This window comes from Octodon degus, unplaced genomic scaffold, assembly GCF_000260255.1.
Source record: "Octodon degus isolate 3935 unplaced genomic scaffold, OctDeg1.0 scaffold00024, whole genome shotgun sequence".
NCBI lineage: Eukaryota > Metazoa > Chordata > Mammalia > Rodentia > Octodontidae > Octodon > Octodon degus.
This window is the reverse complement of record NW_004524600.1, coordinates 10268547-10284577: the sequence shown is the minus strand read 5'-3', so window position 1 is coordinate 10284577 and position 16031 is coordinate 10268547. Positions and strand designations below refer to the sequence as shown.

Genomic DNA, 16031 nt, shown 5'->3' with positions numbered 1-16031 from the left:
AGAGGAAGAGGAAGAGAAAGAAGAAGAAGAAGAAGAAGAAGAAGAAGAAGAAGAAGAAGAAGAAGAAGAAGAAGAAGAAGAAGAAGAAGAAGAAGAAGGAGAAGAGCCATGCCATCATGATTAAGACATGAGAATAACTTGAAAGTTTTTTTAAGTTGACATAAAACTTGCATATTCAGTGGGGTACCATGTGATGTTTTAATACACTGTATAATGTTCAAGGCATGTTAAACATATCAGCCTTCTGAAACAGTTATCATCTCTTTGTGCTGAAAATATTAAAAAAGACCCTACCTATTCTAGTTGTTTTTAAAACATACAGCCCATTGTTACATCTAGTCACCTATGTAGAGTACCAGAACTTATTCAGTATAACTGTAATCTAGTACCCGCTGACCGGCCTTTCCCCATCCCACTCTCCTCCCTCCTTTCCTGAATCGCTGGCAGGCAGTGTGGCACTCCTGCCCTCCCTGAGGTCGGCCCTTTCAGATTCCACGAGCGAGCGGGAGCGTGTGGGATTCATCTGTCTGTGCTTGCCTTCTTTCACTTAGTGCAGTGGTCGCCAGCATAGAGCTAAGCGCTCAGTTTAGGAATTGAGAAATATAAGTCTAAGGAAAAGGATGAATAATCTAAATTATTTTTCTGGAAAACATTAGAAGTATGAAGCCCTGGCAGTCTTCATGTATTTGAACTGAATGCAGACAATATATGTTGATATATTCTCTGTTGTCCCAAAAGAGAGTTTGGTTAGAAGCCACAAAGAGATTCCAATGGAGTGATGCTTCGTTATCCTCCATTGTCTAGGCGCTGAGAACATGCCGACTCATACCCTGCTTATATTTTTGTGTCTCTGATTAAGTCCATTATATAAGTTATTTCTACCTTTATTAACAGCGAAGAGCTAGACCTCACAGGTGAGCTGTTAGGAGCTAAGTCATCTTTTTAAAATTGGTTTACTTCTTGTAAAACAAGTGAAACTACCATTAATTAGACCACCACGTGTTTTCTCTTTAAGAAGCTGTGATGTGTTTGACGTATTTCTAGGCACCCTCCAGTACATGGCACCAGAAATCATCGACAAAGGACCACGAGGCTACGGCAAAGCGGCAGACATTTGGTCTCTGGGCTGCACGATCATTGAAATGGCCACGGGAAAGCCACCGTTTTATGAACTAGGAGAGCCACAGGCAGCCATGTTCAAGGTTACGTTTTATATTATCTCGAACACAAATGGATAATGTTTTTCATAGCTATTGGAAAGTCTGTGTATGTCTTGTTTTGTTTTTAAAAAAGATTCCTAAGTAAGCCCAGGCTGAGAACACCCTCAAGTTCAAGATTTGCTGTCCCCAGAATCAGTGCTTCTGTCACGTACAGTGGATGTCTCGCTGTCTGCCTCAGCTGTGTGCACAGTGCAGATCCGCTTACCTTCCTTTGACTGCCTTTCCTTTGACTGCATGCTGTGCAGGACACACCACTGTGTGGGAAGTGACTTGTGGCAAGGGCTTTGGGCGATGTCTGAGTGCTTGCCACGTAGGGAGGTGTAAGAACATTTTTGATCCACTTATAATTCAACCAAATTAATATACTTTTTCTAATTGTTTGAAGGCCCATTTGTAAAAAGGTGTAACTGCTACTTTAACCGAGTCTTACTCTCCTACATGTACTCTGCCTGTTAGTGTGTCCTGATGTGACTCTGGGGAGTAGGAATCAGCCCCCATTTCCCAAATCAAGAGGTGCTGCAGTGCGAATGAATCCGAGGGAGCCCAGGACCACTCTTTCTGGGGACTGGGCCTGTCAGTGACCTGGCCAGTCCTGTAGCCCTCCCATTTTGTGTCAAGCCAGCAGGAAGTTTCAAGCAGACACTCATCTCCCAGGAAGCGAAGCTCACGTGCCTGGTCTTCTGTACCACACACAATTCCTGTGTGCCATCATGTTCTCCTAGCTACTGGCCATTTTGTGGGCCCTTATTCCTTTTGTGTATGGCTTCTTGTTAGGGGCTGTGTGTTACACACATATACACACACACATACACCACTGAAGATTGAACCCAGGACCTTTGCACTTTTAGTTTTTATTTTGAGACATGGTCTCACTGAGCTACTGTGTTGTCCAGGCTGGGCTTAAATTTGTGATCCTCCCTCCTCAGCCTTCCAGGATGCTGGGATTACAGGCACAGAACATACATCCTACTTTTGTACAGCTTACTTCAAGCTGGAAGACACTCTAATGACACACCCCTGATACAAAAATGAGGTGTGTCACCCAAGCTGAAAGAGTGAGTGAAAAGACAGCTGCCTTCTTGACAAGAAGAGTCTCTCTCTCTCTCTCTCTCTCTCTCTCTCTCTCTCTCTCTCTCTGTCTCTCTCAGCACCATGAAGTGCTGCTTTCGTTACCTGTTAGTGTGGCGATGCTGCTGTCACTGTTAGCCCAGGCCAAGCTGTGCCTGAGAAGTGACGCTGTCTTAGAGAGGTGAGATCACGTGGCCACTAGCACAGCTGGACAGTGCCCAAGTCAGTGCTGACATGATCCAGATGTGTGAAACTTTATGTGAACTATAGTGTTTAAGCTACAGTTGTTCTGTTTTCTTTCTTTTTTTTTTTTTTTTTTTTTGTGGCCGACTCAGCCCACCCTGGGGGCAGAGCTGGCATTGCATGTGGTGCATGGGATTAAACTGTGGTCCCTGCGTGCTTGCCTAAGCTTGCCTAAGTGGATGCTTTAGACTGCTGAGCTATCTCACCAGCCCAATAGTTAAATTTCTTACTCTGTAAAATGGGAGACTGAGCGTGGTGATACATGCCTTTAATCCCAGTGCTTAGGAGGCGGAAAACAGGAGGATCACTAAGAGTCTGATCTGTGTAGTGAGACGCTGTAGACCCTGTACTAAATACATTAAAAAAATTAACTAGAGTGATCATGTCAGTTAACTTTGTTGTTGTAATAAATGACTTTGTGCACTAAGAACATTTAATGCAATGTTATATTTATGCTTTTACTCCTGTTGGAAATTAGTCTATATATCTTCATATTTGTGTGGTTTATGGTTTATTTTAATCTTAAACTGCTATGGATCAATAAGTGGCAAAAAGTAGTCTGTACATGTTCAGTACAGATGAAATTTTTATCTGCAGTTAAGTGATAAACCTACAGAGGTGGAACTCAAAAGTATGGAAATCAACCTTGTACAAATGCACACACACACAAACACAGTTATGACTGATGTCATGGTTCTGTAAATCCCCTCAATTATTGAGGACCTACTATTTGAAACTTATTAAATTTTCTCTTCTCTGATTTTAAAAGCCCTAGGTTTATGGCATTCTATAGTGAGATTTATGAATTATGTGATTCAAGAAATGTCAGTTGTTCTATTTTTCACCATATGGAGAAAAAGTTTATTAATAGCAAGACAAGTGAAGGGACATAAGGTGTTATAAATAAGGAAGATAATAAAAAAATAAAATAATATGAGGACACAGCAGTACCTATTTTTTAGGAGTTTTTTTGGGAGTATATTAATAATATATACTTTGCACTTAGAGCTAGTGCCTAACACATAGTAAAAGGTACATAATTATTGTCAGTTGTATGTTATTGATTACATAAAAATAAGTTTATATAAGCTATATATTAACAGAAAAACTTTCTTTACATTTGCTCTATGCTAAATACATGAAAACATCATTAAAACTTTAAAAAAATTTTTTTTAAGATCTAGCCATGTTGCCTTGTATTTATAATGCCAGCACTCTGGATGGCTGAGAGGAAGGTGATAAATTTAAGCCCAACTTGGGCAACTGAGCAATGTAGTGAAGCCCAGTCTCAACATTTTTAAAATTTTAGAAGTGAGCTGGGATGCATCTTAGTGCAAATGCCCTAGATTCAATCCCAGTATGAGGAAAAAAAGAAAGTAAATTTTCATTGTGATGTAAAATACCTTTCACTTAACTTTAAAGTATTTTAAGTATCTCTTAATGTAGATGATTTGAGGTATGGAAAATATTCACAAATTATGTAACAGGGGAAAGAATGGACACTTGAATCCAAACAAATCAAAGTTCAAATCCCAGGTCTACCTTTTCATAACCATGTAGTCACATCCCTTTGAGCTTTATTTTCATAGTGGTGTCAGAGGGATAATATTTAATCCATTGGGTGTTGGGAGGATTCTATGAGACTCAGAAATGGAAAACACAGCACAGTGCCTGTCATGTAGCCATTGAGTACAGCTGAGTGCTTGCAATTAAAAAAATAAATAAATAAATAAAAACCCTTTTTTTTTTAGTACCAGTATAGCACTGTGTCCTGAAATTTTAAAGGAATGCATTATTACTTCAAATGCTTCTCTGCTGTCTCACGCTAACAATTCTCCTGCATCATTGATAAAATTACAACAGCAGTGTGTAAGCTTTCTGTGACCTACAGAAAACACATTCTTGTCATACCTGGGAAAAGACATGACCTTATCATAGATGATAGTAAAGGATCTGGCTGCACTAGGGGACAAGTAATGGGATCAGGAGGTGAGGTGGTGGGATGTTCACCCACAAGGCACCTTGTGCGTTTTAGCCAGGTTTGGTTTGGTTTGGTTTGGTTTGGTTTGGTTTGGTTTGGTTTGGTTTTTGCCTATAAGCCTAGCACTCTGGGAGGCTGAAGCAGGATTGAAAGTTTGAGGCCAGTCTGGGCAACTTACTAACTTAGTGAAGACTGTCTCTAAATAGAAAATAAAATGGTTGAGAGGTATAGCTCAATGTGAGAGCTCAGAGTTCAATGCCCAGTACCACAGAAAACAAACAAACAAAGAAACAAAGAAGAAGAAAACACTCTGTTCTTCTCTGTTTATGCCTTAGGTGGGGATGTTTAAAGTCCACCCTGAGATACCAGAGTCCATGTCTGGAGAAGCCAAGGCATTCATATTGAAATGCTTTGAACCAGACCCTGACAAGAGAGCCTGTGCTAATGATTTACTTATGGATGAATTCTTAAAAGTCTCCAGCAAAAAGAAAAAGACACAACCTAAGCTTTCAGGTATGTAGTTGCACTGAAGAGGCCCTGGGTCAGAGTCACTAAATCCTAAGTGTCGAGATGGAAAACATTGCCACAAGTAAATGAATTTGTTTACAGAAATCTCTGGAAACTGGCTTAAACTTAAGCATAGTGCCCTCGGGCATTCGGGTCAAGTAGTGGGAAGCCATAGTACTATCAGTTACACAAGCACTGAGTCCGCATACGTAATAGTCTTCCTTTGTGTAGTAGAGAGTTAATACGCCAGTGTTTATAGCAGTCTACCACTGTAGATTCTGCGGTTAAAAGTATAAAAGAGGTGAAATATGGTCTTTTAGAGCTGAAATTCCACATTCCAACTAACAAGCCACAGGGCTGTTGGAGAGTTACATAACCTCCAAACCATCTAGGTAGTGTGTCTTTTTAATTTTAGGTGGTAGAAAATATCTGGACATTTTTCAGATAGTACCCAAAACAACAACAAAAAGAAAAAGAAAAAGACTGTCGTCTATCAATAAAATAGCGGCCTAAAAATATAAGTAAATTGTGTTTTTGTAATAATTTCCATAGTTCATTTCAGAACGAAAATGAAGTAAAAGATCCACTTGTTCTTGGCATTTCGGTGTTTGTACTGGATGAGGATGGGCAGATAGGCTGTTTGGAAAGGACCTTGATCCCATTTCAAGCATTCATTTTGTTGATTGTTCAGGCTAACAACAAGGCCAACGTGTGCTTATGTTGCTGTTTGTTTTTCTTCCTACAGCCCTATCAGCTGGATCAAATGGTGAGTGTGTTTACCTTTCCTGCTGAAATGAGAGTTCGTGTACCATGTCGTAAACTCTAGACCGCTCACAAATAGCCTCAGCATTGCCCCTTGGTTACTTGGGCCCGGCTGGGCTCATTGCTGCAGAAACCCCTTACCTTTGTCTTCCTTGAGGAAGGCTTACATTGCAAGCCTCTAATGCAAGCTGAAGGTGTTTTAGAAACTTTTTATCTGAGTGAAGTCCCTGCTTTCTTATCCAGGAGCCAACTGCCCACCTCAGGCTTCCCTGAGGAAAACTTCAGTGCCAGCTCTCTTCGTCTGTCATCCCTGGGGTAACACATTCTATGTTTAGGAGGCCAGGAGTTATGGTGTCACTTCTCCAGGTGGTTTTGAGATCATAACCAGGAAGATAGATTTGATCCTGGAAGATTAATTAAAGTGTTTCAAAGAGTAAAAACATGAACCTCCTGTAGAGTTTTCCTTAGTTGAGTGAGTGCTTGATGGGCGTGGAGGAGCTAAGTTCCATGACGTGTGACTTTTGTGGGCCCGGCTGCACATTTCTGTAGGTTCCTCAGATGATCTAAAGTTGCTTGGCCCACAGGGGAGGCCCATTAGTTCCTGAGCACAGTCTCTTCAGTTTTTCTTCAGCAACTCTGAGGAGAGACCTCACCCACCCACCCCACCCCCACCTCTTCCATCTTTCTCTAGGGCAGGGAGGTCCTGAAGAGCCTGCTTTGGTTTCTCGTGCTCAGAAGTCGATTTTGCTCCTCCTAGGCCATTTTCTGGATGTATGGTGTGCGGTCGTTTACTAGTTTCAGCTGTCTCTCGTGCTGGTATCAATGCAGATTGGGTTTAGAGAATAAAGTGAATAATATCCTGGCATAGCCTTGGGGCAGTGCCCAGAACTCGCTCCATGGTGGCCTTGTCCCTTCTACCCAGCGGGGTTCTCGTCCACAGGAAACATATTTCTGTAATGTGTGTTGAACTTCTGTGAAGCCAGTGGCACAGGACTGGCAAGGAGCAGCTCTGCCCCAGCTTCTCAGGAGGCACAGGCCTGAGGCTGAGTGACGGTATGAGGCCATGCATGCACGGCTGCTCAGGCATGGTCCACACTTGCCCCACTCCTCTGCCTTACGCAGGATAATTCAGCAGAAATTCAGCCTGCACTGGCTTTACTGTCTAATCCCACTTAAGGTGCTATAGAATCTTAGGATTTTAGGGAATCAGACAGTGAGAGTTAGAGACAGACCTGGGTTTCCTTGTGGATTAGTTGACCTTAGACATGACTTATTCTCTGTCACTTCGTCTATGCAGTGGGTTCAATGAGACCACCTGCTTATGGGTTTTTGTGAAGATTAAACAAGACCACTTATGCAAAATGCTTGACCCAGAAAGCCCTTCCTAAGACGGTTTTCACCAATCTTACTCCATCCTCCTCTTGCTCTGGCCACTGTGCTCAGTGGCTTGGTGAGATCTGTGAGCCGTACACTGCTCATTCCCAAGAGCTCGCTTGATTCTCCTCAGTCAGAACTCCTCTGAGCAGCCTTAACTTTGTGAGCCTTTTCCATCCCAGGGACCTTTCCTCCTTGGTCTGCCTCCCTTCCCTAAGATAGGGGTTTAGACCTGAAAGAATGGGCAGCCCCAACTCAAACATGGTTCAGGTTCTCAGTGGGAGGGACATCATTCCATAATGACCATAGACACTTCCCTCTCTTCCTCCAGAAGGAATGACCCCGGTGCTAGCTGGGAGAGAAAATCCCATTTGATTGTTTGGGGTGTTGCTGAGAACTTCCGGCCTCCTGTTAACTTAAACTGTGTCTATGACCCGGATTTCCTGGCCAGCTTGATGAATATACTGACAGGGCTCTTCCTTTCCTAGCAGTTTCTGCAGGCCTTACCCCGTTTCAGGCCAGAACACAGACTCTCCCCCAGAGCCCACCTGCAGCACCTGTGCTCATGTTACTTTAGGAACACAGCTGACAGTGGGGCTGTCCTCTCTGGGGAGAGATCTGATGCCTTAGTCTATTTTCATTATAAGTCACAGCCTGAGTTTTAGCTTGCAGTTTTAGAAGTCCACGAGCAAGGCACCTGTATCTCCTTGGCATCTGGGAAGGACCTTTTCCCTGGCATTGCTCTGCTGAGTCTCAAGTAATAAAGGGCATTCGATGGCAAGACAAGGCATTCAGGTGATGAGTAAGAAAGACAGAGAGCTGCATCTATAACAGAGCCATGCCCAATGATCAATGAATCCATAAAGGAAGGAATCCATTCATATGGGAAGAGCCCTCATGATCCAGTCAGCACTTAAAGGTTTCACCATGGTCTTAATCTCATGATAGAATTTAAATTTCAGTGTGAGTTTTGGTGGGACATTCATACCACAGCACTCTCCTATCACTACAATCAGATTTGAAGGTTTAAGGCATTCACTTAAATATTGATTGTGCAGTCAGTGTGTGTTTAGGAAATGTTCTGTGCCCTGAATGTCCAATGAATGATAATGCCAGAGTTCCTCGTTTAAAGAGCTGTTGCGCTTACATTGTACTTATGTTGTACTTACAGTCATCTGCCTTATAGTGTAATTTAGACTGTACAGAGGGTATAATTTAGACTGTACAGAGGGTATTGGGGAAAAGAGTGTTTGAAGTCAGTGTGTGGTCTCCAGGAAGATTTTCCCAAGGAGCAGGACCTCATAAATAAGGTTGAGCATGTTTAACAGGTGGATAGGAAGAGGCCACTCCTAGCACATGTTTAACAGGTGAGGCCATTCCTAGTATGAGTTAGTGCCAGGATGTGTGAGCCATTTCTGTGCGTTAAGGGACCCAGTGGTTCAGCGCTCCTTGTGCTTAAAGTACCTGGGCAGGAGGATAGGCCAGCTTAGATCTCAAAAAGCTCCTAATGAAATGCTAAGGTTAGAGGCAGAGAGCCTGGAAAAGATTTTGACCTTGGAATATAGACTAGCAGTGGGTTTATGATTCTGCAGTAATAAAAATATCCCATCTCTTTACTATCTAGTACATGAGTATGTTAGCCACTAGTCGTATGTGGCTATCACACATTCTGTTTTAGGGGAGAGGGGAAGGGCTGTGAGTTCTAAGAGTACCTTCTGTAAGTGGCCAGGAATAGTCTGAGTGGCCAGTTTGTGGGCCCAGAGTACCAGGCACTCCTGTCTAGGGGAGAAAGATGGTTCTTTCTTCAAGGAGCTGGTGCTGGTGTTTTGCTGGCTGTCACAGCTTCATGTTTTGAAGTACACTGTCTCCAGGTCTCCCTCCTTCCTTCCCAATAGCTCCAGGTCTCCCCTCCCACTCAATCACTGGTCGTGCTCTGGCCCAGGTCACTGATGAGATACACAGAGGCAAATCTGACACAGTTTTCTCAGTGTCCTTAATCTCTCTGGCTTCGAGGGCAAGTGGTGGTCCTGATGCTTCAGGAGTCTCCTGGGTGGTCTTCCCTGATGCTTCCTTCTTCTGTTCTCCACCATTCTCATGGCTACTCCATGTCCCTCTCCTTTGCTGCCTCCTTTTCCTTCATTTGCCATTAAATACTGGGATTTTGAAGGGCTGGGTTCTCTGTTCTCTTTGCATATTTCCCTAAATTGAGTCATCCTGTGCTTTAAATACCATATAGAGTGACCATAGACTGAGATTGTATCTCTAGCCCAATCTTCTGAGCCCCAGACTCACCTTTCTTCATTTCTCCAACTAGCCTGTCAAGTTACAACGTTTCCCCACTAAAACCAATTTCCCCTCCAGCCCATATTATTTTCTCATTATAATATATAAGTACTATATGCATCCACTCATCTTCTAAGGCCAGAAACCCAGAGGTCACTTTGATTTCTCATTTCTCATCCTTCCTCTAATCTACCAGAAAATCCTGTTGGTTGCCCTTCTCCAAAATAGTCTGTGACTAGTAACTGCATGCTGGATGAGTGAATGCAGAGACTAGGAATCCATCTGGAAGCAAATTCACTAGCTTAGAAGCCAGCAGAGGAGGAATCAGGGCTGTATGCATAGAGCCTGCAGAACGTCTTCGGTCCCTTTGTTTCCCAGACAAGCCATAAAACAGGTACTGGGTTCCATCCTTAACGTGGACAGTTTTACCATCTTAGATCTCCTTTTAGGCAGCCAGTATCCATAGCAACCTTAAAAATCATGGATGTGACACAAGCCCTCTCATTACTGAGTAATCAGACCACATAATATGACCAGAAAGGCAAAAAAAAAAAAAAACAACAGGATAATTCAAGACCTCAGTCTTCTTTGGACACACTTACACATGCACTTGTAGAAACGTGTTGTAGGACCTCTCACCCCATGGAGTCAGGTCCTTCAAGGAAGAGTGCTTCTGTTTTCCCTCAGGAAGCATGTGTTTTGTTTTGGAGATAAAATGATGCATGCCTCCCTTTCTGATTGTCCCATGCACAGTCAAGAGTATCACCAATCAGTGACTGTCCCCAAGAATCAGCCCCACTGGAGCGCTTTTACCTTCCATTAGGAAGGAGATCAGCTATTCTATCAAGCCAAGAGACAGGCAGCTTTCTGTCAGCTTTTACCCCTCTGACAATATTTACCTTTAAGACTTTGACATCTTATAGCAATGAGCATCTTATTTCCAAGTAGACAAAACTGCTCCCCCAAATTCAGCTGCTGTTGTTCCAGAAGTGAGCAGAGGGTAGCCTTGACCGCCCCAGAAATGTCACCTTAGAAGCATTCCCTCCTACAACCAGCCTTTCTCTTCTCACTCAACCTTACTGTTATTAACAGGAGTCCATTCATTTGCTTAGGAGCACAGCCTAAAATATGGCCCATAAAATGATAGTCCCCAGAACTGCTCTCTAGAAGAAAGGGGTTCTGTAGTCCAGTGAATCTGTAAAAGGCTATTAGGCACTTCCTGCTGTATGTCCTTAACGAAGCCATTTGGACTTCTCTTTAAAGTTGAGACACTGCAATATTAAATTGGGAAATTGAGAAACACCTTGGTTTACTCTTGATTCTTGCCTCCTAATGATCAGCTACAGAACCTTTTAAACAGCAACAGCCTGGTCAACTAGTTCGTCCTTGGATACCCTTTCAGTTACTAATCAGTATGATCATTTCCTCCTGAGATCAACTATTCTTGGAAGCTATACTTAGTCTATCTCCCACAATGAAACTAGAGCTGAGGACTGCCCTGATACCTGTCCTCTTCACCTGACCCATATATGGGATGGAGCAGTAAAACAAGCATCTCTGATATAACCAGGTTGGGTTGTGTTCCACCTGCAAGATGGTGTGACTTGGGATGTTCCTAGCATTGTTAGACCCCCTGTGAGTCTGATCAGGGTAGAAGAGTCTCCCGATATCTGGGCAGCAGCATCTTCAGAGTAATGCCATTTTCTACTGTGCAGTGGGATTTCTTCCATCTTCTGGGTCATTGCAAAATGTATTATTAGGTAAAGTAGTAAAGTGTGTTCTTCCCTACTGAATATTTTCTCATGGAAAATAGATTTAATAACATTTTTCTGATCCTAGAAATATTTGATTGCAGTAGAAAATTTGGGAAAAAAAAAAAGAAAGAAAATCACACTTATCCCAAATCCTGTCCTCCAGACATAACTACCATTAAATTATGGCATAGTTTGTGTATTTTTTTTAAGGTTGTATTTATAGCACATGATGCAACATATATACAGAATCTTAAGTTACAAAATTTATAAATAGTTCCAGGAAGATAAGAACAAAAGGAAAATGAGGACCCCACCACCTGCTGACTGACCACCCCCATCTTTGACACTTGGAAAATTATTGACTCAGCCCAGCACAAGAGGAATTCAGGAAGAAGGGGTTTCCAGGCAACAGCAGACTTTTTCTCTTAAAATAATAATTTTAGATCTGCCTTGTTTAGTAAAATACACTTGTAGCATATTAAAGATGTTTCTGGTAAAAGTTCTTTAAACTTTTGATGACATTTAAGTGACTTCTGTCACACTACTTTAGTCTCCATCCAAAGAAAAGAAGGGCCTAGGTTTGCTGTAGATTCGTAGTGTTGAGAACCTGGAAAGACCTGAGATGTCTCTAGTCTATCGATTTTCCAAGTTCTGTTAGCAGAGGATGCCCTTTCACAGGGGTCTTTAGACAGAGCTGAGACATGTGTCAGTCAGGTCCAGACCAGACCAGCTCCAGACCAGGTCAGAGCCTACAGTGTGCACTCAGTATCCCCCACCATCCCCGTTCCAAGGCACCCCATCCTCCTCACAGGCCAGCCCCTTGCATAGTGTGACTTCATAGTGCTGTGTAATGGGGTGCCATCAGGTACCACACTCAACTACATCCTCAGCAATTCCTTTTCTATTCTGAGACAGTCATGCTAAATTGCCCAGGCTGCCCCCTTGAACCTGTAATCCTCCTACCCAGCCTCCTGAGTTGCGGGGATTACAGGCGTGGCTGCCGTGAGATGTTGACCCATGATGCTGTTCTCCCTGAACAGGCATTTCAGTACAGTATGTACACGTTTCCAGAGCACTCACGACTTTCCTTCTGCCTATCCCAGCCGAGTACCTGCGCAGCATCTCCTTGCCGGTGCCCGTCCTGGTGGAAGACACCAGCAGCAGCAGCGAGTACGGCTCTGTTTCCCCTGACACGGAATTGAAGGTGGATCCCTTCTCTTTCAAAACTAGAGCGAAATCCTGTGGAGAAAAAGATGTGAAAGGAATACGGACGCTATTTCTAGGGTAAGGACCCGACTTACGCAGGTGACAGGAGTACACTGGGAATCACGTCGGCTTCAACAGTAAACTGACTGATGCTGCGTCCATCATTACAGCATTCCAGATGAAAACTTTGAAGATCACAGCGCCCCCCCTTCCCCTGAAGAGAAAGATTCCGGATTCTTCATGCTGCGGAAGGACAGTGAGAGGCGAGCCACCTTGCACAGGATCCTGACAGAAGACCAAGACAAGGTGGTGCGGAACTTGATGGAGTCTTTAGCTCAGGTAAACCTCCTCACGCCTTCATTGCCCAAAGTTTGCATATTGCATTTATTTTATTTTTATTACATTTTTTCAGTAATGGGACTTGAACCCAGGAAGCACTGAGCTACATCCTAGCCCATTTTATTTTTTTAAGACAAGGTCTCATTATAAGTAGCTCAGGCTGGCTTTGAATTCACTATGTAGCTCAGGGAGACTCAGACCTGCAGCGGCAATCCTCCTGCCTCAGCCTCCTGAGTGCTGTGATTACAGGCGTGTACCACCACACTGCACCCGACTGACCATTTTATTTTATTTTGAGACAGGGCCTCACTAAGTTACCCAGACTGGCCTGAAATTATGATACTCCTGCCTCAGCCTCCCTCACAGCTGTTACTGTGGGTATACTCCACCGTGCTCGTCCACCATTGATGTACTTTTAACTGTGTACTAACCGTCTGGAGCTGTTTCAGATGATAGGAAAACCTAATGAAGCTTTAGTGTTCACAGTGAGGAAACAAACCCACCCCAGGTGAAATGAAACGTCAAGTCCCTAATGTAGAATGTATGTCTTGAACGTCCGCTATTTTTAAGTCAGGGGCAAATCACTCATGTGGATGAGGTGCCACCTCCTAGTCCCTGTAGGCCTCTTTGCCTTTCATTCTTTATTTTATTCATTCAGCAAACAAACTTTGAGCCATTACTATTTACAACATTCAAGTGGAAGTTGATGAGCAACAACTGAGGTGTGTAATGCGGTTGGAGGTCGTCTGTATTGTGCTTGAACAGCTTGCCCTCTGGTGTCTTAAATTTTAAATTTTTTTTTTTTTATTTATTTGAGAGAGAGAGAGAGAGAGAGAGAGAGAGAGAGAGAGAGAGAGAGAGTGGTGTGTGTGTGTGGCCAGCTCAGCCCACCAGGGGGCGGGGCTGGCTGGCATGTGGTGCTGGGGGATTGAACCGCGGTCCCCGATGCTTTGCTAAGCTTGTTCTAAGTAGGTGCTTTAGACCACTGAGCCATCTCTCCAGCCCCAGAATAGTAATTTGTTTTGTTTTGTTTTTGGTGGAACCGGGGATTGAACTCAGGCTGTTGCGCTTGCCAGGGAAGTGCTTATTCCACTGAGCCATCTCCCCAGCCCCCTCTGGTGTCTTAGTGTGCTGTGGCTTCCGGAACAAAATGCCACTGACCAGGTACCTTACACCACAGAAATTTATTTTCCCATAGGCCTGGAGGCTGGAAGTCCAAGGTCCAGCTTTTGGCAGGCTTGGTTTCTCCTGTGGCTCTCTTGTTGGTTGTAGGAGGCTGCCTTCTCTCTGTGTCTTCCAGTGGCATTATTTTCTGTCCATGTGCAGAACCCCAATGTCCCTTCTCCTTACAAGGACGTAAGATACGGGTTCAGCTGGATTAGGGCTTCACCCATGGCTTCACTTGACCCAGTTATCCCTTTAAAGGTCCTATTTCCAGATACATAACTGGGAGTTTATGTTGACGCATGAAGTAGTACACATTCTGGTCCATTTCACCTTGGTAGACATGTTCCCTGGATTCTGCACACAGAAATGAGAAAAAATCCCTTCCTCAAGCCAAATGCAGTAGAACCAGTGTTTCCCTCAGTTCCAAGCCCCTGGGAGTAGAAGCCCAGGTCTCTTGTGCATACAAGCCTTTGATAGACCCTCTGTTCTCCATATACTTACCATCCTTTAGTTTCGTGGGTGACTAGGATTCACCCACCTGCTTCTGTGCCCCCGTCTGTGTGGCCACCACCTGTCCTTCCTGATCACTGTGGACCGCACATAGCTTCTTCCTTCCCTCTGTTCTGGGAAAATAGCTGCTAAATGATACAGCTGGAGGGGTTGGGCGAAGTTGCTCAGAGCCTCCCAGGCCAAGACTTTCCTGCTCTGCTCTTCCACTGAGACAGAAATGAAACAAAGCAGTCTCCTTCTTGGTTCGTACTGTGGTATCCCAGCTTGTGTTTATCTTGAGAATCCCACGAGGCCTGTCTGCTGCATCCTGAGCCTGAATATACCATCTCCTTGGGAATCCCTAATGCCACCTCTGGATCACACAGGAGGAGGTAGAAGCCTGTGTGCTAGTAGGGTCACTTGATACAGAAAGGACTGGAATGCATTTCAGGGGAAACTCGGACTCAGTCCTGATGGAAGCTATCTCAGGCAACTACTCTGAGGTCCAGGAAGCAGTGCTCTGGCATTAGGAGGAGCTGGGGGTAGGATGGGCGTTGAGGACGCCGACAGGCACACAGGAGTCATTCAAAAATTGAAAACAAGATAGGTTGAAGTACGAAGAGGAGCCAAGTTTAGGGGAGGGTTGCATGTGGGCAGCAGTTGCAGTTCATTCATTCCTTAAGCAGTTCAGAGTATCGACTAGAGGCCAAGCACCTGTTCCATGTGATGGTGTTACTACAGTGAACAACAGCAACAAATCGGCATCCCTCTGAAGTTGGCATTCTAGTGGAGCAAAAATGAACAGAAAAAAATAGGAACTATGGGGCTGGTGAGATGGCTCAGTGGTCTAAAGCACCTACTTAGAATAAACTTAGCAAATCACAGGGACCGCGGTTCAATCCCCCAGCACCACATGCCAGCCAGCCCCGCCCCCTGGTGGGCTGAGCTGGACACACACACACACACACACACGAATAAATAAATAAGATAATAAAAAAATAATAATAGGAACTATGTATTAAACCTACAGTATCAATGGCAAACATTTTCTGTGGGCCAGGTATTGTCCTTAGTGTCTCATATATATTTGTTCACATAACCCTTATGACAAGAGTCCTACAGTATCATTCTGTTAGTACACGGATTGTACAGATGAGTAGACTGAGGCACAAAGAACTGAAGTACCTTGCCAGATGGGGACAGATGGTGGGAAGGGGAGGGATGTGTGAGTTGGCAGAGGAAAGGGAGTCACCATTAGGCACTTTGAAGGGAAGGCTTCTCCCGTGGCTTCTAGTGTAAGATTCTTATTTTTAGGTCAGAAACAAGTGAACCTAGGAATTGCTCATGCCCAACAATACGCTTTTCTAGTACAGAAAATGTAACTTGTTTAGAGATTTTTTGTCTTCCTCACCTGTTGGACAGTGCCTTTAACTTCCATGGCCAGGTCACTTCTGTGGCTGCGCTGATATTTGCTACTGAACCCTGGGCTTCACACCTGCTATGCTGTCTTCTACCCTGGCCTAGTTATACCCCTAGGCTGAAATTGGTTCATCATACTCAGTGGTTTAGTATCTTGAATGTTCTCCATAAAAGGGAAAATGAAAGACAACCTTGAAAGCAACCCTCAGAAAGCAGGCC

At 43.9% G+C, this 16031-nt stretch overlaps 1 protein-coding gene across 1 annotated transcript in view; it reads left to right on the top strand.

Moving 5' to 3' along the window:
* Map3k5 (mitogen-activated protein kinase kinase kinase 5) overlaps positions 1-16031 on the top strand; it is a 243822-nt gene that overhangs the window by 194831 nt on the left and 32960 nt on the right. Inside the window, exons 19-23 of the mRNA XM_023712197.1 lie at positions 1045-1202; positions 4848-5025; positions 5765-5785; positions 12296-12476; positions 12569-12737. Coding sequence (XP_023567965.1) covers positions 1045-1202; positions 4848-5025; positions 5765-5785; positions 12296-12476; positions 12569-12737 — 707 coding nt within the window. The remainder of the gene's footprint in view (positions 1-1044; positions 1203-4847; positions 5026-5764; positions 5786-12295; positions 12477-12568; positions 12738-16031) is intronic.